Source organism: Drosophila erecta, unplaced genomic scaffold, assembly GCF_003286155.1.
Source record: "Drosophila erecta strain 14021-0224.00,06,07 unplaced genomic scaffold, DereRS2 tig00000219-arrow-pilon, whole genome shotgun sequence".
NCBI lineage: Eukaryota > Metazoa > Arthropoda > Insecta > Diptera > Drosophilidae > Drosophila > Drosophila erecta.
In genome coordinates, this window is record NW_020825213.1 from 897,580 (window position 1) to 919,895 (window position 22,316).

Consider the following 22,316-nt stretch of genomic DNA (forward strand, 5'->3'; position numbering starts at 1 on the left):
CATACAAAACCTTACCGTTACTTATTTGTACATAAAGACGAAGTTCGAAAGCAAATTTCAAAAATGCTCGAACAAAACATCATAAAAATAAAGCCATTCCCCCTGGAGTGCAACCGTCTGGATCGTACCTAAGAAAAGTGCATCATAGGCGAAAAAAAGTAGCGCTTGGTAATCGATTTTCGGAAATTAAATGAGAAGACTGTCTCTGATAGATACCCTATCCCGAACATTACAGATATACTAGACAGCATAGGAAAGACCATGTATTTCACAACAATAGACTTAGCAAGTGGCTTTCACCAAATTCAAATGAACCCACGCGACGCGAGCAAGACGACATTCACCGTCGAAAATGGGCATTACGAGGTTAAAAAACACTTCTGCCACGTTCCAACGCGTTATGGACAACGTTTTAGGTGACTTAGTCAATATCGTCTGTCTCGTCTATCTCGACGATATAAAAGTTTTCTCACCCTCACTCCAAAAACATATAGCAGATATTAAATCTGTTTTCACAAAACTCCAAAACGCAAATCTAAAAACCCAACCAAGCAAGTACAGCTTTTAAAGGAAGGAAATCGACTTCCTGGGACCCATCGTAACCCAGGAGGGAGTGAAAGCAAACCCACTTAAGATTCAAACCATCAAGGACTCCCCTGCCCAAAGACAACCAGGGAAATTAAATAATTTTTAGGATTATTAGGGCATTACAGGAAATTCTTAAAGGACTTCGCAAAAATAACTTAACGAGACAGTTAAAAGGGAAGAAATCTATAATAATAGACGATGAATTTAAACAAGCATTCGAAACGTCGAAAGATCTTCTTTGTAATGATCCCACACTCATATACCCTGATTTCAATAAACCGTTCACGCTGACCACACCGCAAGTAATTATGCGATAGGCTCTGTGTTGTCACAAGGCCCAGACACTAATGACAGACACATATCTTTTGCTAGCAAGACACTATCGGACACGGAAATCCGCTATTCTACGATAGAGAAAGAAATGCTAGCTATCATTTGGTCTGTAGGTCATTTCAGACCATACCTCTTCGGTCATAGATTCAAAATAGTCACGGACCATAAACCATTAATCTGGATAGAAAATATGAATATGGTCAGAATCCAAGCCAAACTTGAACATAAACGAAGACCAACACAAATTATACCATTCGCTTCGCAACCATTAAATCACTTCAATTGCCAAATAATTATGACAGGTAGAAACACCATTTATCCATAAAGTAAGACACATAATCACAGAACCTGAACCAGAACCACATAAACAATCCTGAAACCAAATAAAACATTCGCAATATTTGCACCTGATATATATAATAGGTTGGCAAATATCTCCCTTCCGCTTTTTTGCTCTTTATTCAATGTTTTATAAAAAGTGTTACAGTGATCGGATTTAGTTCAACTATGCGCCGTTTTGTTTGATAATCTGTTTCCATCTAGACGGCAACTTCATAATACCTCCCTCGTAGAAGCCCCCCTCCTTATTTGCGAAGAACTCGGACAGCCACTTTTCACAAGCCTCTTTTGAGTTCAACTTTACACCACCAAGGGCATTCGCCATGGACAGGAACAGGTGGTAATCACTTGGCGCTATGTCCGGGCTATATGGTGGATGCGATAAAACCTCCCATCCGAGCTCCCGTAGCTTCTGACGAGTCATCAACGAAGTGTGTGGTCTGGCGTTGTCCTGGTGGAACACTACACCCTTCCTGTTGGCCAATTCTGGACGCTTCTGGTCGATCGCCTGCTTCAAGCGGTCCAGTTGTTCGCAGTAGATGGTAGAATTAAGCGTCTGGCCATATGGGAGCAGCTCATAGTGGATGATTTCCTTCCAATCCCACCAAACACACAGCAAAACCTTCCTGGCCGTCAATCCCGGCTTGGCCACTGTTTGCGACGATTCACCGGCCTTCGACCATGACCGTTTTCGCTTGATATTGTCGTATGTGATCCATTTTTCGTCGCCAGTCACCATCCGCTTCAAGAATGGGTCGAGTTCGTTCCGTTTCAGCAGCATATCGCAGGCGTTGATTCGGTCCAGAAGGTTTTTTTGCGTCAAATCATGCGGCACCCAAACATCAATTTTTGTATCCAGCCTTCTGCAGATGGTTTAAAATGGTTTGGTGACTAACTCCCATCTCCTGGGCGATGTCACGAGATGCCACATGACGGTCTAACTCGATGTATTCCATGATTTGATCGGTATTTGTCGTCACAGGTCTTCCGCCGGCTGGCTTATCCATGGTGTCGTTTTCACCGGCTCTGAATTGTCGAAACCATTCCTCCGCGGATCCAAGTGATAGAGTACCATCCCCCAAAACACCATTAATCTCACGGAACGTTTCTCTAGCGGATTTGCCTTTAACGAAGGAAAACTTTAAAATAGCGCGAATTTCGGCGTTAGTAAACTCCATTTTTACACGTCTATAACTGTTGAACGCAATATCCAAACTAATCATGCATAGCGTCGTTTTGTAGGTTATGACCTTTCAAATTATGTATAGTATTGCCAGATACGAGCTCTGTAGCGCTTTGTACATAGCCACGAAATTCAAAAGACAAAAAGGCGGAAGGGAGATATTTGCCAAACAAATATATGGCTAACCGAAATTACGAATCCCCATGATCAGGAAAACAAAATTCGTGCGTACCACTTCAATACCAATCATAGGGGGATAGATGAAACATATAACCATTTAAAAAGAACATTTATTTCCCGCATTTAAAAGACATTATCACAAAAATTATAAAAAATTGTGATTCCTGCCTAACCCTAAAATACGATAGCCACCCCCATAGATCATTGATGCAAACCCCAACCACTCCAGAAGGACCATTGGCAGTCGTACATATAGACCTATATTTCATTAACAATACTTGTAACCTCACAGTTATCGATAAATTCACCAAGCTAGCGCAAGCCTGCCCCCTTAGCAATAGGAATTCAATAAAAGTCGCCGATGCCCTATTACGATTCAATTAATACAATAAGTCACTATGGCGCACGAAAGAAAATAGTTTTCGACCAGGGCGCGGAATTTTCGGGCAGTCTATACAACGACCTCTTAAGTCAATTCCAGATAACAGCTCATACAACCTCACTCCAACAATCAACGGGCAACGCTTCCGTCGAGAGACTGCACTCCACCTTAACCGAACCATACAGGATAATCTTGAACAAAAGAAATTAAGCACGCCTAGAACGCAATCATGTCCAAATACTCGCAGAAGCAGTAGCAACATATAACAATGCAATACACTCCAGCACTTCCTATACCCCTTTCGAGCTCTTCCACAGAAGAACTCACATATTCAACAGAACAATAACATTCGACAATCACCACGATTACCTCAAGAAATTAAACGAATTTAGAAAAGACATATACCCAAAAGTACAGCAACATTTAAGCGCGACCACAGAAAGAAGATTGGCTAAATTAAACAAGGACAGAGAGACACCAGTCCAAGTCGAGCCTAATAATAAAATATTTAGAAAAGAAAACCGTAGAAACAAGATAACACCGAGATTTTCACTACACAAAGTAGATAGAGACAAAGGCGTCACTTTTCTAACAACTAAAGGTCAAAAGTTACACAAACAAAAAATTAGGAAAAAAGTTAAGAAAACAGTGGAAGAAACATAAGATAGACAAGCACTATTCAATATATATATTAATATCAAACTAAGTAGCATAAAAGACCACACTAACGGGAAATAATCTACGTAAAAAAAAATTCTGAAAAGGCACACAACTTTTTCATTAACGAACTTAGGGAGTTCAGAAATAACACTTATTTATTATAAGATAGGATAAGCTACAACTGTCTGTAGCCCTGTAGTCTGTACGACACTGTCTGATTATGTAAACAAAGTAGTCGAAACTGTTATTTCATAAGGAACAAATAATAATACTTATTATCTATCTTATAATAAGTAAACAAAATGTAACTTGAGCATTAGACGTAACGTTTATAAACACTACACTCATGTTTAACATTAAGATACCCACTTTTAAAAAATTGTTAAATTCAAAATATCGTCAGAGTTCGTGGCATACACCGACAACACGACGCCTAATCACCCTTCTCCGATCCGGCCATTTCCCCTTACGGCCATTTCCCCTTACGGCCTTCTCTTCGGACTGGGGGGGAGGAGTTAACATGCCCTCTCTCTCCGGCCACAGAGAGACAACACCGACCCAGCAACAAAAAACTGAGAGCCGAGTAATTCCACCAAGATCGCCAATACGAACTCGGACGAAGACGCATTGGGGAGAGGCATACTACTTTTGTAATAAGGAAGAGGATTCTCATTTCATACCCCAAGCTGCTCAGTTGTTTTTCTTGAAAGCTTTCCTCCCTCGGCCACAGGATTGTAACCCGCGCGCGAGAAAGTCGGTGAGATCGTCGGCTGTACACCCGTAGCAGTTGGCTCTGTTGGCGTAGCCAATGATTTTTTGATGGTTTTCAGAAGTAATGAATTGTGGAACTGCAGGAAGTGGAACTTCTAATCAACTGCCACAATGTAAATACTACTATTTTGTATTGCCTAACAATGATAATTATTCCAATATAGCATACTTAATAGTAATTGCCAAATGTCTACGCATATAATAATACAAGTTACGCAAGTGGTCGGGGAGGCGAAGTCAGCGTTCTTGAGGAATGGAGTGACTGACCGTCAAGTGGCGCAACGGGGAGTGCGCGTGTAAGGGCGTTGGTCAGATAGGGGAGGGGGGAAGATACTTGGAGAGGATTCATAACTTACATAATACATTTCATATGTTATATTACTTTATGTTAGAATATTTAAGTTAAAATAATTGTCAGAAGGGTTTCTGCTTACGACGTGTGAAAAGACAACGATTCTAAGTGCTTATGCACGCCCACAAACGCCCATAACTCCCACGCCCACACATTTGAACTTTTTTTTAACTTCCTCTTTAATTTTATTACTTTTATCCCTAATTCTATTGATATGCCAGAAAAATGTTGAAATTTGTCATTCGCATTTCCACTAGCTGAGTAACTGCTATCCGGTCTGATATCCGGTCAACTTGACTATGGCCCCTGTTAAAATAGTGGACTTGTGCAATTTTTATAACTTATAATAAATTGTCCAGTTTTCTACCAATTAACAAATCAGGGCTGTTATGGTAATGGTAAACTGTTATGGAAATGCTATGGGAACATTAGATGTCCAAACTTAACATGTATATTGAATGTCCCCCACATAGAGTATTGAATATTGAATATAAGTCTTGGTGTAGTACTCTAATCTAATGCGTTCAGATAATATATTTATCAAGATTTAATCTAGTATTAAATACTATACTTAATATATGTATTTTTTTTTTTTTTTGAGGCAAGTTGTAGAAGTATCCTTGGGCCAGATAAAGTTCTTGTAACTGTGAGGTAAGTGTGTTTCTTTATATTCCATTGTAATAATTTCTTAATGGAAATTATAAGTATAGAGGGATGTCTTTGGGATAGTATGCAAGGGGATATGCATGGTAAAGGATACGACTCTGAGTCAAGATCCTCCATTGAAAAATCCGAGTATTCGGTTGTGTCACGTAGTGAAGAATTGGAGTCGTAAAGGGAATAAATTTTGTTGAGTTCTTGGGTAGATTGTAGAAGTTTTTGGGCTTATAATAAGACAGCACGAGTTTTTCGCGGTGATTGTATTTTTTTTTTTTTTTGTACGAGACAGATGGGGCTGTGATTACCGACTGGTCTGCCCGACTGATCGAAGTGCTGGCAGAATTGCGGAGCGAACCAAACGCTTGAGGAGCTAACTGCTTATCGCAGTTGGGTTTGTTTTTGAGTTTGTTGTTGTAGATGTTTATTTGGTTGCTGCATAAGAGGTTGAGGAGTTGATAAGAATTTTGGGTTGTTGTTGTATTTGTATAATGCGTTTTTCTCGCATACTGCATTTTTTCGTTGTTTTTATTTTGAGGAGCTCCCTCTGGTTAAGGTATTGTGGGCATTGAGAAGATGAGGCCAGATGTTCGCTGTTACAGTTTGCGCAGAAAGTACACACAGAAAGTACACCTCGGGGAGGTGAGGAGTAAGGTTACATGACACGCATAAGGCGGGGTTTTTGCAATGTTTTGATGAGTGCCCTACCAGTTGGCATGTTTTGCACCTCATTGGGTTGGGAATGTATTTGCTAACCTTGACGGAATGCCATGAAACGCCCAGCTTGCTGGGTCGAAGATCGGAGGTGATTGCCGTCTACTGTTCTTTGAACTGTTCTACTTTTCTACTTTGAGCTCTTCAATAATCTCATCGTCTGGGATGTTGATGAGGTACGGCGCATGTATTGTGCCTTTCACAAAATTAAGGAAGCCATGGAATCTGAATTCGCTATTGCATATGCCAGGCAAATGCTGAATGTTTAGAAATTTATCAGCGACTTTTTTGGTTTTAGCCAACAATAGTATGATGCCTTCGAAAATAATCGAAATAGAGATTATTTCATTAATAACGATCTGCACTGCGTGCACGATGTGCACTGCGAAGCAAGAAAAATCATTGAGAGACTTTACTGGATTCTTATAGCCAATAAGTAAGAATCTCGGGTTTTTTTGGGAGGTTTCGGGGAGTTCAGGGAATTCCGCCGAGAACTTAACGTACGAGCTTTTTTTCTTGGCTTTGGAGCACACGCTAAGGCTTGCATAGCGGTTCTCCCCAAACTTGGGAGGCGAGGGGCACTGGTAACGACTTCGCCTAGATTCACTGAGAAGTATGACACTGGTATGCGTGTGCTATTAGGAAAAAGGGCAGAAAAGAATAGGAAAAAGACCACAGGACGTAGAATAACACTGACGCCCGCACTCGAAGAGAGATAGTCGGTGACTGCGTTTAGATATACTATATAATTATATCATATAAAATAATAATAATAACATATATAATATTAAAAAAATATACAAACATATGTACACACATACATCGTACCAATATGTAGACAAATCAAATCAAATGCAAATCAAATCAAATGAGATATATAAAATTTTTATTTAAAAGTATGTAGTTTATGATTTCTTACATTGCCTGACGGTTTATTTTTGATCGCCATTGTAAGTAGGGCAAGCATATTTTACAGAAACGGTACTTACGAGAAGCAAATAACAAAAATGCGTGAAGCTTTTCTGTTTAGTTGCTCTTTCAATCAAGTCAAGATCGTCTGTGTTTTCTTAGAAATTTCAGATTTAGGCTTGCATATTGCAAGTAAGTAGACCATTGTTAATATTTATCATTATTTAATTTCAATTTAAATATGCTAATTTTTATACCCGTTACTCATAGAGATATACTAGATTCGTTGAATAGTATGTAACAGGCATAAGGAAGCGTTTCCGACCATATAAAGTATATATTTTCTTGATCAGGATCAATAGCCGAACTGGACATGTCCGTCTGTCCGTATGAACGCCTCGACCTCAAGACCTACAAAAGCTGGAATGTTGAGATCAGGCATGCAGCTTCCAGAGACATAGTTTATTTCCAAATATTGTCACGCCCACTCTAACGCCCACAAGCAGCACAAAATTGCCACAGCCACTTTTAAAAAATGTTTTGATATTTATTGACTCTTTTATTAGTTTTGTAAATTTCTATCGATTTTCTTTTTGACACGCCCACTCTACGCCCACAAACCGCCTAAAACTTTTTGGAAAATGTTGTAATACTTTTTCACTTTTTTATAAGACTTCACTTTTACCGATATTCCAGAAAATTACGAAATTTCTCGTTCGCACTTCCACTAGCTGAGTAACGGGTATGTAATAGTCAGGGAACTCGACTATATCATTCTATCTTGTTTCTTTTCGTTTGTATTCTTTTCCATTTTCTTTTCTTTTTTCTCCATTAACATTAACATTAGCATTAAAGAGTCCATACAGTTACATACAGTTATATGTGTATTATCTATATATTGCTGATGTTTGCCTTACTTCTACCAGGATAAATCAACTCGGCTACCGATATTAAAATTTATAGACCTATTGCAGAACATTAGTGCTGAAGTTTTGAAAGGCATTGCTTTTGACATTGCTCAGGGGTCACATGATGGTGCCTAAAACCGAATTGGTGGGCGGGAATGGCATCCTGCACGCTTCTTACTCCCAATATTCTATTAAGATACATTCGTTCAAAACGAGAATGTGGGTAACACGGTTAGATCGGCAAGTGTTTCTTCCAACTGTTCGCAACTCACATGGCTGAAATCGTTTCTCTAGCTCATCCTTAAAAGCTAAAGCATTGTCGGCTTTCTGTATGGGAATTTTGCGAAGAAGCGTCGCTTCATATTCCGTGGAGAAGCGTCTTCAGATCATCTTCAGCACGACGATATGCGTTTCTCGCCTTTTCAATCTCACCAAGTCCATAACTTCAGGTTTTAAAAGAGCCTGAATTGGCTTGGAGGAGCTTATGACGTGTTAACAAGTTGCGGACCTCAATATGGATGTTCCGAGCAAAAAGCTCTCATTGAGAGAGCCTTTCACCATATTAATGCTGGCAAGCTGGTTAACTGCTGCTTGAAAGCGCGGAAGGCTGGCGTTTCGATGAGAGATGTATAGCTTGTAGTACGACCTGAAGCAAAAGTGTGTTTCGCTAACTAACATGATATCAATATTTTGACTTAGCACAAAGAGCCCCAGCTTAAGAGCTTAGTTTGCAAGTGCGTTGGCGTTCCCCATACAAATTCTTAGGCCGATTTGACTCATGTTTAGGCTACGTTAACTAGAAGAAGTTTAAATAATTAAAAAAAAATAATAATACTAATAAACATTATTACAGTCACATACACCAAGTCTACAAATCTTGTCACTTTATTCCAATCTTAAACACTCACTCTTTGTTTCTCAAGATCAAGTAGGTGTACACTCCGTAATCAACCAACTCCAAGGCCAAAGACCACACATTGTAATCACTGGAATCTAATGATATCCTTGAAGAATCAGCAATTTTGGTCCTACTTTTTATCATAGCTATCATACATAAGAAATTACTCATAATAAATTTCAACAAACACAAAAATATTAGCTTCTACCTAGATAACCTCTTAAATGGAATAGAGAACTGGTGCGTTTACCCAGTGGCATCTGTATACCTACCTTCCCGTTCCACAATTCATCGCTATTCAAAACCCTAAAAAAAAATTATCGTCTGCACCAGCAGAACCAACTGCATAGGCTCTCAGCCGATGATCTCACCAACTCACCAAACAATTTAAGGCGATAAACATGCGATGATAATTTGCTCAATCATACTAAGGATTATAGATGACATTAAAAAAAAAAAAAAAACACCGACCAGAGAAACCGACGCTCCTAGTCGGCGAGGGCAGAACCATTGAAACAAACCTTAAATTTGTATAAAGAAATTGACGAATGAAAGAAAAATAACAATAGGAGAACAAAATGGATGGCTTATAAAAGCAGCAGCGAATTTTATTGACTAGCCAGTATTTAAGAAAATGGTAAGTATTTCCTAATTTAATTCATTGATTATTTCTTGATTATTGAATATTAGTTTTATAAACAACAAAAAATACAACTTTCCAAAAATTATCATTTTAGGTAAATTGATTTAATACATTTTTGCTTTCTTATTCTAATATTTATCATTTTAAACCTAATTGGACATTTTTATACCCGTTACTCGTGGAGTAAAAGGGTATACAAGATTCGTTGAAATGTATGTAAAAGGTAAAGGCGTTTACGACCATATAAATATATATATTCTTGATCAGGATCAATAGCCCAGTCAATCTGGCCATGTCCGTCTGTCCGTTTGTCCGTCGACCAGTACGTATGAACGTCGAGATCTCAGGAACTATAAAAGCTAGAAAGTTGAGATTGGATGCGCAGATTTCACAGACAGGCCCAAGGCTGCTACGCCCACACTTTACTCGTCTTCCACGAGGTGAGTATCTGATATCTGATAGTCCGAGAACTCGACTATACCGTTCTCATGTTTTAACTAAGATCAACGCTAAAAATTTATAGAGATGAAAACTTCGAAAGAATCCGTTGTGTGTTTTCATTCTTTGGAGATCAGATCTTAACTACACTGTGTATTGTCTACATTCATGTGAACGACAGAGCTTCTCATGCTGTTGTATCTAGGGATATTTATTTTTCCTAAGTGACTATGTGCCTATATAGTGCTTGAGTGTATGTGGTAAAAGTGTATTATGGCATTGTTAGTTTACTATGAATAATATAAGAAATTCAAAAAAGATTTTGTCAAGCTTGTCTAAGATGAATTCCAAAAAACTAAAAAAAAAAGCTGAACAATTAAGCCCGGAGTTTATAGAAGCCAAAGAATTATGTAAAACTTTTTTATTTTGCAACGATCGAGTGCTAAGCTACCTTGTATTCGGTGTTCCTTTTATACTTATACATTGACGCTAGTACCGTAGAAATTAGCAACTAAAATTGCCAGCAAAATCCAGTCCGATATAGAGTTAATTATATTACTGTCGAAAAGATGATGGCAGTCGTATGGGCAACTGGGTACTTCGGACCATACCAGATCATTAAGTAAAAAAGTAAGTATCGATAAAAACGATTTTGTGCCTAAAAAAATATTATTTTCTGTCGCCCACCACTAAAAACTTAATAATTTTAATAAAAAACTATTGCCCACCCAATAAAAATAGTTTTTGGCGTTTCCCTACCCTTAAAATTAATTATTTTCATTTTTCCACCTCAAAAAACTGATTTTTTTTTAATAAAAAACGATTTTGTGCCTTAAAAAAATATTATTTTCTGTCGCCCACCACTAAAAACTTAATAATTTTAATAAAAAACTATTGCCCACCCAATAAAAATAGTTTTTGGCGTTTCCCAACCCTTAAAATTAATTATTTTCATTTTTCCACCTCAAAAAACTGATTTTTTAAAATAAAAAACGATTTTGTGCCTTAAAAAAATATTATTTTCGGTTGCCCACCCCTAAAGACTTCATATTTTTAATAAAAAACTGTTGCCCACCCAATAAAAAGTTTTTGGCGTTTCCCTACCCTTAAAATTAATTATTTTCATTTTTCCACCTCAAAAAACTGATTTTTTTAAATAAAAAACGATTTTGTGCCTTAAAAAAATATTATTTTCGGTTGCCCACCCCTAAAAACTTCATATTTTTAATAAAAAACTATTGCCCACCCAATAAAAAGTTTTTGGCGTTTCCCTACCCTTAAAATTAATTATTTTCATTTTTCCACCTCAAAAAACTGATTTTTTTTCGATAAAAACGATTTGGTGCCTTAAAAATATTATTTTCGGTCGCCCACCCCTAAAAACTTAATATTTTTAATAATGTTTTTAGCAGCGTGTAGATTTGCTGGCGATTTAATGAACATCCAGGTTTCGGCAGTGGTAGCCCAACCTGTTGTTCCCAAAGTCTTAAGAAAGACGGCGGTTCTACATGGTGGACGTAATTGAATTCTTGGTGGGCCGGATTCTGCAAATGTACATGCTACTGGTGGTGTGGGAAACGCGTGAATTAAAATTGTAAGTTATTCAAGGTATCTTTGATGAATTTTCCATATATATTTGTATAAGCACGTATGTGTATATCCTACCTTTATAGGTATCATGTAGATAGCTTTAAATTTGAGCGACTTGTTTGCATAGGACAGACGGATATTGCTATATGATACAGATAAATAAAGTTTCCCTTAAAAAACTAAATTTTAACAACGTAGTCTAAGCGATTGTTGGCTGAATGTTAGGATGGCTACTTAAAACTGGAATACAGTACTAGAGTAGTTTTTAAAAAGGTCATTAAGTTTGATTGAGGAGTACAAAAAACATTCTCGCCAACACCTGCCCTTATGAACGTAAAGATCTCGGAAGCTATGAGAATGCAAGTTTCAAAAAATGAAAGGTTATTGACAACATCGTTTTTCGTTGATTAAATTTTTTGCCTATATTTTTAAAAAGGTATTTAAACACTTACTTTTACATCCTTGAGCGTCCAAAAATCATTGGCAATCGTTGTGTTTAGAAATGCTGGTTTTTTTTTTATGCTTGGAAAGATAATTCGATCTTTTCTAATTGCTGATTTTGATCCATTGACTACCGGTCTGTTGTAATGTGTGGTGTCTAACGACGCCGAATGTGGTGGTTCTAGCACATCTCCAGGGGTGGAAGTAAAAAATGTAGTTACAGTTTTGTTTACTATGGTTGGTTGAATGTAAGAGAGGGATAAAAGTAAGTTCTCCGTTCTTAAATTTTCATCCGTGTCAGAGTAGCTTAAAATATAAATTGGTTAGAAAATATAATACAAAAATTAATAGCAATTTACTTTTTAGATTCATATTCCAAAATTTTTGTTGTGTCTGTTATTTCTTCAGGGGGCATATACGTTTCCAGTTTTCGTAATTGTTGTTGAACCATATCCAAGTTGTTAGTATTCAAGTAGGATTTGGATTTATGGTCTTGACGGATTTCATCTATTGCACGTTCTTGACGTTGTGTCTGGGTCAATGGGGCAGAGGACTTGGGAAGATGATCCTCAGTTGATTTGCTGTCTACCACGACGCCCCAAATATTATCCATTTTTTCTGATACTACACCCATTGGCTCTATTTCTTTATCGAGCATATGAAGTTTTTTTGATTTTGTCGCTGGCGCCCCTGTTGTTACATTTAAAAATGTTAATTGATTGTTATGATCAACTACAGCAAAATGAATCTCATGCATAATGCTTGTCATTCTCCCGATATTTTCAGAAACGATATTTATGTAAAACTGTAGCTTTTTATCAATGCTGTCAGTTGAATCGCGAAGTTCACTTAATTCGGATGTTACATGTGTCATAGCTTCATAGCTCAATGCCTTTGTGATGTCATTTACATTTATTGAAACTGGCTTTTTCTCACTAGCTTCGGCATTGAAGTCTTCAACGTGCAACAAGTTATTATCTAATTGGGCTTTAATACATTCTAGCTTATTATCAATATCCGATACTTTTCGATCCAAATTAACGATTTTTTCCTTCAGAAACGTTGAAGAATTTTGTGATATTTTTGTAGTTTCGTAAACAACATCTAAGTACGATGATTGACCTTGAGAAATTCCACAAGAAACTGATTTTTCTATATTTTTTAGCTGAGTTATAATAAAATCGGTTTTTACTAAATTGTTCACTACTCGACTCTGCAGCGTTTCCATATTTTTCATAAGAAGATCAACTTTATTATCTAGACTGTCAATGCGTTTTAGTTTTCCTTCAAAGTTGTCTATAATAACTTCAAATATATTCAGCAATTGTTGTTCTCTGTAATAAAATGTAAAATAATTATTCAATGGTAACTTTAAATGCAATCTAGAAAAAAAATGGTAACGAATTTCAGATATAGAAGTCGTAGAGATATGGCTTTATACATATTTAGAGTATAGGGTAGACAAGATTCGGGCTAAATAGTGTTACCTGTTACAGTTACTTACAGGACTGTAATTACGCCTTCCATTCGGAAAGTCGATTTCTTGGGTATTAAAGGAGTTCTAACGGCGCAACTGTTTAAAAAACTGATACTTGAGAAATCATTTTATTTATTTCAAATTATTATTTTTTTTATTTAGTATAGACAAAGATATTAGAATAGCATATTACCATACGATTTTTTTAACTCCAGGCTGGTTTCTGGATGTTTTACAAAACAAGTATTCCAGATTATTAATATTACAATACTTTCTTAAACGTTTCTCAGAATTGTTTCTAGATAAATTTCCTAAATCAATAAATACCACAATTTCTATTGAGTGTATTCAGACTAAAGAAGAGGAAGTGTTCCCAAAGAATACAACAAAGTCCAGGTTTAATAAATGTTTCATTTTTTATTTTAGGTATTTATTTATTTACTTACGCCAATGGATATATTGATTCTTATCTGGCTACTTATAAGTAAACAATACCTTACATACAACATAATTAAGAAGTACAATTTAAAGCTTAAGCCTATCAATAACTAAGCAACAAAACTAAACCGAATGCTGGGAGGAAGAGAGTTAAGTAAGCACAAGGCGTTCAAGATGCTTTCATTTAATACTACAAGACCGAAATATGTCCATAAATTTCAATATCAGTAGCAATATAAAGATAATATACATATAAGGACGGTTTAATGCTGTTAATAGAGAAAATTAAACAAACGAAAATAAAAATAATAATAATAAAAATAAATATTTATTAATATTATTAATGTGCTACTTACTTGCAAAATACAAGCCCAAATCTAAAAGCAGTCAAAATTCAAAATCAGATTCAAAATTTAAAGAACAACTGAACAGAAACGCAATGAAATAGAAATGCTCCACACATTTTCTTCATTTGCTTTTCGTAAGTACCTTATTACCAAAGACACTAGAATAATAAGATGTGTAACGGCCATACATTGGTTTTGCACTATGCAGCCACTGTTTTGGTGGCGGCAATAATTGCTCTCTCCCCCCACTAGCATACAAATTGAGAGCATAATAATCTAAAAATAGAATTCACTTGCTTGTGTGAGTGAAAACAGTAAGCAAAAAAGTGTGCAAGTGTGCGTAGTTGTGCTAGAAGACGATTTTCGGTCCAAAATCAATTTTGATCTAAGAAACGAATTTAATTATTGTTTTGGTCAATTTCGTTAGAATATGATCGAATAAAATAATATTTAAAAATTTATTTTTTTAAATTTATTTTTGTCCTTTTATTTTATATTGTTTTAAGAAGTTATTTTAATATTCGTTAGTTAAAATCGCCGCTCAAATTAGCTACCGTTCACAATTGAACTTCACATATAAACTTTTATTGAATATAAATACGGATATATTATTAAAAGTTGGAAAAATAATCGCAAACGATTAGCTCTATGTATTTGTCAGCTTTCAGCAAACGGATTTAGAGGAACTAAAAAAAGAAAAATACATTTGGAGCGCCTTTTATCCACCCAAAATTGCGAGGTTTTTAAAAATATCAAATTAGAATATAACAAAAACATTCAATAAAATAATATTTGCATTTGCAAAATACTGAAAAGTGATCATTTACATAAGTATGCATATTTTTTTTACTTGTATACTAGTAATTTAACTATACTAAATAGTTAACAAACTTTATATGCGAACTGTCTATTGCAAAATTGAATTCTTGAGGCAGGACCAGCGCACCCAAGAATCACTAACTTCAAATATATTTTCCACGCCGCGAGCTAAATACTCTATTATTATTATTATTATAATTATTATTATTATTATTATTATTATTATTATTATTATTATTATTATTATTATTATTATTATTATTATTATTATTATTATTATTATTATTATTATTATTATTATTATTATTATTATTATTATTATTATTATTATTATTATTATTATTATTATTATTATTATTATTATTATTATTATTATTATTATTTTATTATTATTATTATTATTATTATATTATTATTATTATTATTATTATTATTATTATTATTATTATTATTATTATTATTATTATTATTATTATTATTATTATTATTATTATTATTATTATTATTATTATTATTATTACTATTTCTATGATTTATTTAAATAATTATCATGTTAAGGCAATGCAAAATTAGAGTTTTTTACTTGGTGGCAATCGAGAACAAATAATATAGATTGAAAGTCCATAAACTTCTGAAGTGAGGGTCATATTTTGTCAAATTTACAATATATGAGCATTCGTGTGCACACATACAGTGATCGGCTGTCGCTGTATGCGCACAAGAGAGCGGCTGGCTCTAGGGTGCTCTCCCTCTGGACCTTGAACAAAAATTCGAAAGAGCCTGGAGCCACCTCTAGAGCCAGCACGAAAAAATCGTGTGGCGTTACGCATCTTATTATTCTAGTGTCTTTCGTATTACCGTACCGTATTTGGTGACCAAAAATAAAGCGTCGAAAATGTAAAAAAACATAACCGTACATACTTTTATTGAGGTAATAAGCATTTTTATTAGCTTTTATTGCAAATGAAAGACGATTATTATGGTAGCGAATTCAAGCGATTTTATTTAAATTTTCTTCGAGAAATTTGGCGGCTATGCGCTATCTCTTCCAGGCAGCAGCTCAACGACTCTCGCTAAATGCCAATTCAGGGGCGGCCAACATTCATACTTAACGAAGACCACGTCATCCATAACTAACCCAGGCTTGGGAGTGCGCCACTTAGACCACTGCTGCAGTATTTAACCTCACTCTTCCTTCCATCGGGACCAGAAAACCTGCTGCAGGTAGGCAGTTTTCCCGTCGGAGAACCCCAAATTTATGAAAGTGCCAAAATTTGAAACGAGAGTGAATGTTAAAAGTAAATATATTATAAAATTTGAAGTTGGAAGTTGTCAACAAAGAGTATATTGAAACAATGCAAGGGAACAATTGAAACAAGGAAAATTTCTTTTCTTTTTGATAAAGGAAAAATTTAATGAAAATTCTCGTTTCTGAGAATTCTCGTTTTTGATGTACTAAAAAGATGGAACAACCCACCGTAGAGATAGCAAACGCCGAATCGCCGGTTTGCGTTATTGCGTTATAGCAATGAAGATAATAATACCTCAATAAAGCGATTGAGCTTAACGGCTTAAAAAAATTGGGACAACAACCGACCGTTGCGATAGCACACGCTGAATCGCTGGTGCAAAAAGTAGCAAGTCGTCGAATATATAAATTTAAATGTAAGGTGGTAGTATATTGGATAGGCCAGGAGGTGTGAAATGCATCCAGAAAGGCTGCCCAACGTGCTGTATCGTGAGCCGGTGCCCGAAGTAGGCTCTAAAAAAAAAAAAAATAACCTATACCTTACATAGCACATGATGAATGCGTAGGGCAAGTACAAGTACAAGTACAAGTACAAGTACAAGTACAAGTACAAGTACAAGTACAAGTACAAGTACAAGTACAAGTACAAGTACAAGTACAAGTACAAGTACAAGTACAAGTACAAGTACAAGTACAAGTACAAGTACAAGTACAAGTACAAGTACAAGTACAAGTACAAGTACAAGTACAAGTACAAGTACAAGTACAAGTACAAGTACAAGTACAAGTAAGTACAAGTACAAGTACAAGTACAAGTACAAGTACAAGTACAAGTACAAGTACAAGTACAAGTACAAGTACAAGTACAAGTACAAGTACAAGTACAAGTACAAGTACAAGTACAAGTACAAGTACAAGTACAAGTACAAGTACAAGTACAAGTACAAGTACAAGTACAAGTACAAGTACAAGTACAAGTACAAGTACAAGTACAAGTACAAGTACAAGTACAAGTACAAGTACAAGTACAAGTACAAGTACAAGTACAAGTACAAGTACAAGTACAAGTACAAGTACAAGTACAAGTACAAGTACAAGTACAAGTACAAGTACAAGTACAAGTACAAGTACAAGTACAAGTACAAGTACAAGTACAAGTACAAGTACAAGTACAAGTACAAGTACAAGTACAAGTACAAGTACAAGTACAAGTACAAGTACAAGTACAAGTACAAGTACCCTAGCTAGCTTCGGAGGACCAAAATACTTTACCACGCTCGACCTCACATCAAGATTTCGTCAAATCCATATGAAAGAATCTGATACTACAAATCTTAAATAGTTCCCTGGGAATGACCTCTTATTTTAGGAAGTTCATTTGTGATTTTGCAAAAATAGCGAAACCCCTGACGAACCTGACGTGAGGCGAATCCGCTAGAGTCAAGGCTAATCAGCAAAGAAAAGTTGCGGTTGAGTTAGGCGATGCGGCATTAAAGCCTTCGTCGATCTAAATTCTATCCTCCCGATCCATCCTGTCCAACGGTACGACGCCGCTATATGTGTAGGCATTTAAAGTACGCCTTTATCCAATGATTTGCGATGGGAGGCAAGTGGCCCTGGAGTACAAGGACCTATCGACAACGAAACCTACGCCGTCTTGGCGGCTCCCTCTCTATAGGGAACACCATTGTTTTCCAGGAAAGAGACCTATTCAAACTGGAAGAGAAATGCGGCATACCGCGCCTGTTCAAGGGCGGCCATGCAGCGTGTACTTATCTCAGGAGTAACAGGAGGACGGTAAAGCTAATCGAAGCTGTTTTTAAAGCTGTTCTTGACGAAATTCAATTTCACGGTAGCAACCGCCTCAAGGAATTATGACTTATTCGGTTCCTTTATCATCCGGCTCGACAACGAAACGGTAGCCATCGGAAAAAGAAATTATAGCAGCTACTCAAAGTGTCATTTGATGCCCCTAACGGCGGTACTAAGCCCTGTACCACTGACTACCAGCTGTTTTTGGAATATGTACATGATGCGAGCCTGAAGAACCTGCAAAAGATGTCGACCGCTTCCCTGAAGTTGCTCGCTTCATTTCTTATCGAGGCCTTCGCCATGGTGCTGATATCTACACAGGCGATATCAAATTTCAACGACTTGGAATCCACTCCCGTACAACCAAAATCTCATTAATCTGCGGGACGCAGATCTTTAAGGAGGGAGGAGTTATGACACTGCGGTTCCACTAAGTGCGTTTCATTTATAAACAACTAGATCTAGATTCGTTAAAAAGTATGGAACGGGTAGAAGGAAGCCTTTTCGACTATTAAAAGTATATATGTACATTATTGATCAATATCAATAGCCATGTATACATATCTGGCCATGTCCGTCCGTCTGGGTGTCTCTTCGTATGAACGTCGAGATCTCATGCAGATTCCAGAGACATAGACTTGCGCTGGACTTTGTAAAATGATGTTGCCACGCCCACTCTAAGGCCCATAAACTGCACAATGCTGCCACGTTTTGGAAAATTGTTTTGATATTTTTTCATTTCTTCTATTAGTTTTCTACATTTCTATAAATTTGCCAAAAATCTTTTTGCCACGCCCACTTTAACGCCGACAAACCACCCAAAACCTTCACGGCCACACTTTAATAAATGTTTAAGTTCTTTTCCCTTTTTTTTTTTTTAATTTCCTAGTTTCTATCGATATTCCAGATAATGTTTAAATTTCTCGTTCGCATTGTCACTTATTGATTTCTTTACTACAAAGGGAAAATCACAACGGTATGAACCAAATACCGACCTTTATTGAGGGCTAGTGGGCGAATAACAAAGACCGAAAATACTGATTTTACCTTGGCGACTCCGGGTTTAATGGGAACAGAAAAAAACAAAAGCAGTACTTAATATGTCTATGTCCAAGGCGTCTTAGGAAGCGTCATCCTTCAAGGAAACCAACATAAACACCCAACAGATTTCTAACATAAATTAGTATTATATATCTGGTATAGTATAGCCTTTTGCTCTACAACTAACGGATATAAAAATGTTCTGATTTTTATCATTTTTTGTCTTGTTAATTATCTATCGGAATCCCAAAAATTGTAGTACGATTTTTATGGCTTAAAATCTTTAATTTTATTTTTATAATTTTTTTCTGAGAGTGTTGAGGCATGTACTAACGATTTATGGACTTATCTTAAAACATTACTATAGATTATTTATATTTATAGGGAGTATTTACTTAACGTAACAAATACTTTGACTAGTAATTTTTCGCGAATCACTCAAGCTAATGTAACACTAAGTGTCATTGAAACTAAGACTGTGTTGACTCAGTTTGATGAAACTGAGTTTTTCTTGTTATTTTAATTCTTCAGCAAATTAACGATAATTATTAGTATATTTGGTCTCACGCAATTCAGCTTTTTTTGTTGACGTGGAGGAGTTACGCAGTTGAACTCGCTGATTAAGAGGGTTCTTAATTTCTCCCAATCTTGTGTTTTATTCCTCATCAACATTGATCAGTCTTATCCAATTAAGAAGTTCCTGGTGGCTGCTTTGGCTTCTGATGTTATTGGATAATAGTGGACCAGTTCGTCACCTCGGGTTCGTATAAAGGGAGCCAGATAAAGCGTGTGTCCATTGAATTTATAATTTATCAAGTTGATAGTGCTTTTGAAAAAACATCAAAACATTTTTTTAATACTGTAGTGTGGCCGTTTCAGATGGCTAGTGAACGCAGCCAAAATGTTTTTAGCATATCGATAGAAATGTACAAGACTGATGAAAAATGAAAAGTAAACAAAACATTTTATTAAAGAGTGGAAGTTATGGGCTACTTGTGTGCGTTACGTGCACAATGTTGGCGTCACTAAAATCTACATGTTTAATCTTTAATTTTTAGCTTTCAAAGTTCCCAAAATTACCGCGTTCATACGGACAGACGAATGTCTCCAGATCGACTCGTCTATTGATCCCGGACAAGAATATACGTACTTTATAGAGTCGGAAAGGCTTCTGGTATATCTGGTATTCCCTTTGACTCTTTAAGTAACCCCTGTAATAAAATTTAAAAACACTTTAGCATTTATTACCTTTACAGTAGTGAATCACCGTCTAGTTGTTAACACCTGCGCTTAAAAAACTGCGCATTTGTATTACACTTAAAATTAATTAATCCTATTAATCGCATTGACAAAATGTCACAAAATAATTACAATATTGAGCAAATAAATACCACTATTTACCACTATACCACATAATTTAATAATAATTTAATTAATAATTTAATTTAATTTTCACATTTCATATAATTTTCACAAAAAATATCAAAAACATTTCAATATTTATCAAAATGTAGTAAACATTTCATCACATTTTCATTGCAGTTGCACTTGCAATTTAATTTTACCAATTATATTTATATATATTAATAAAGTATTCTAGGAAAAGAAAATTAAAGCATTTAGCCAATGGACGGTAATCAATATGCCGGGTCCTTCGCATTTTTGCATATGACCAATAGTGGCCTTCCACGAGAAGAATCCACAATTCCTTTTCTTTCCTGATTTGTTCTTTCGCTTTGGCACGTTTCCTTTCGTCTGATATGTCTTTTCTTGTTCCGTTGCACATCAAAGCAGGGTATCATATCGAATCATGCAAAACGTTGTTTAACCTCATTTTTTTAATTATAAAAAAAAATCAAACACTGATAGTACAAAATTACAATACCAAAAAATGTCCATATTAATCTTGTATAAATCAAAATATTTTGGTTATAAATAAAATTCTCGCTGTGTAATTAATATTTGTAACGATATAAATTTTTACCGGATATGTATGATTCCGAATATTGTTTAAGCTACCAAAAACCCTCGCTGAGAAAGGCGTTTGGGTTCAAAGCATGCACGAAGTGCAGCATTCATACAATAAACTGCCTTAATGCTAAATTCTCATACTGAACTTTTGCTTAACTTCATTCGGCAGTTGACCGAACAATTGCACTTTCCATTTCTTACAGGTGATTAATTTAAAACTTCGCAAATTATTCCCGTCATACAACCATATTATGTAAAAATATGATATGATATGATCTAATAAAAGCACAATCGCCAATTCAATTTTTATTCTCCATGGTTATCCCAAATTCTAAGTTAACGAGAATGCGACTAGACTTAAAATAATTCACAGTTGAGTATTTTAAAGTAAAAGATTACTAATATATATTGCAGTTGCGTTATTAAGAATAACCATCTAAGAACTTAAAAATAAAGAACAACACCTTAATACAGACGAAACAATTCTTTCTTGTCGAGCTGTGTATAGCTATGGTCGAGTCCCCTGACTATTAGATACCCGTTACTCAGTTAGTGGAAGTGTAAACGAGAAATTTCAAATTTTTTTTGAATTATCGTTAAAAAGTGGAAAAAAATAATAAATTGAAAAAAAAAAAAATTTTTTTAAGTGTGGGCGTAAGAGTTTCGGGCGGTTTGTGGGCGTGGCAAAAAGTCAAACGCATCCGCAAAGACGACAAATGGACTAAGCCTAAATGACGTTATTATAGCTGGCCCTAAGATTCAAAAGGGCCAGAATCGGAAATATATTCGATATTCTAATTAAATGGCGCAAGTGGCAATATGTTATGGTAGCTGACATTGAAAAAATGTATCGCCAAATAAAGGTTGCTGAGAAAGACCAAGAATACCAATATATCCTATGGAGCGATGATCCAAAATTGCCGATCAGTGAGTTTAAGTTAACAACCGTAACTTATGGCACCTCGGCAGCACCTTTCTTAGCAGTCCGATGTCTACGAGAGTTGGCAGATCGCTTTTGCCAAGAGGATACCGTCTTAGCAGAAACAATAAGAGACGACTTTTATATGGATGACCTCATAACTGGTGGAGACACAGTCAACGAGTGCTATGAACTTCAAAGGAAATTGAGACAAGTGATGGAGAAGGCCGGCATGCATCTGCGAAAATGGGTTGCAA

The 22,316-nt window shown here is 35.8% G+C and overlaps 1 protein-coding gene across 6 annotated transcripts in view; it reads right to left on the reverse strand.

The window, feature by feature from the left end:
* Positions 1-22,316, reverse strand: part of LOC6541715 (angiopoietin-2) — a 93,444-nt gene that overhangs the window by 61,494 nt on the left and 9,634 nt on the right. For 5 of the 6 annotated variants that reach the window (XM_026982826.1, XM_026982825.1, XM_026982829.1 and 2 more), the window contains exons 2-3: positions 12,346-13,320; positions 11,998-12,292 (exon numbers count right to left, since the gene is read on the reverse strand). In XM_026982826.1, coding sequence (XP_026838627.1) covers positions 11,998-12,292; positions 12,346-13,320 — 1,270 coding nt within the window. Of the gene's footprint in view, positions 1-11,997; positions 12,293-12,345; positions 13,321-20,319; positions 20,381-22,316 lie in introns of all 6 variants that reach the window. The other variant, XM_026982827.1, reaches the window with a different exon arrangement.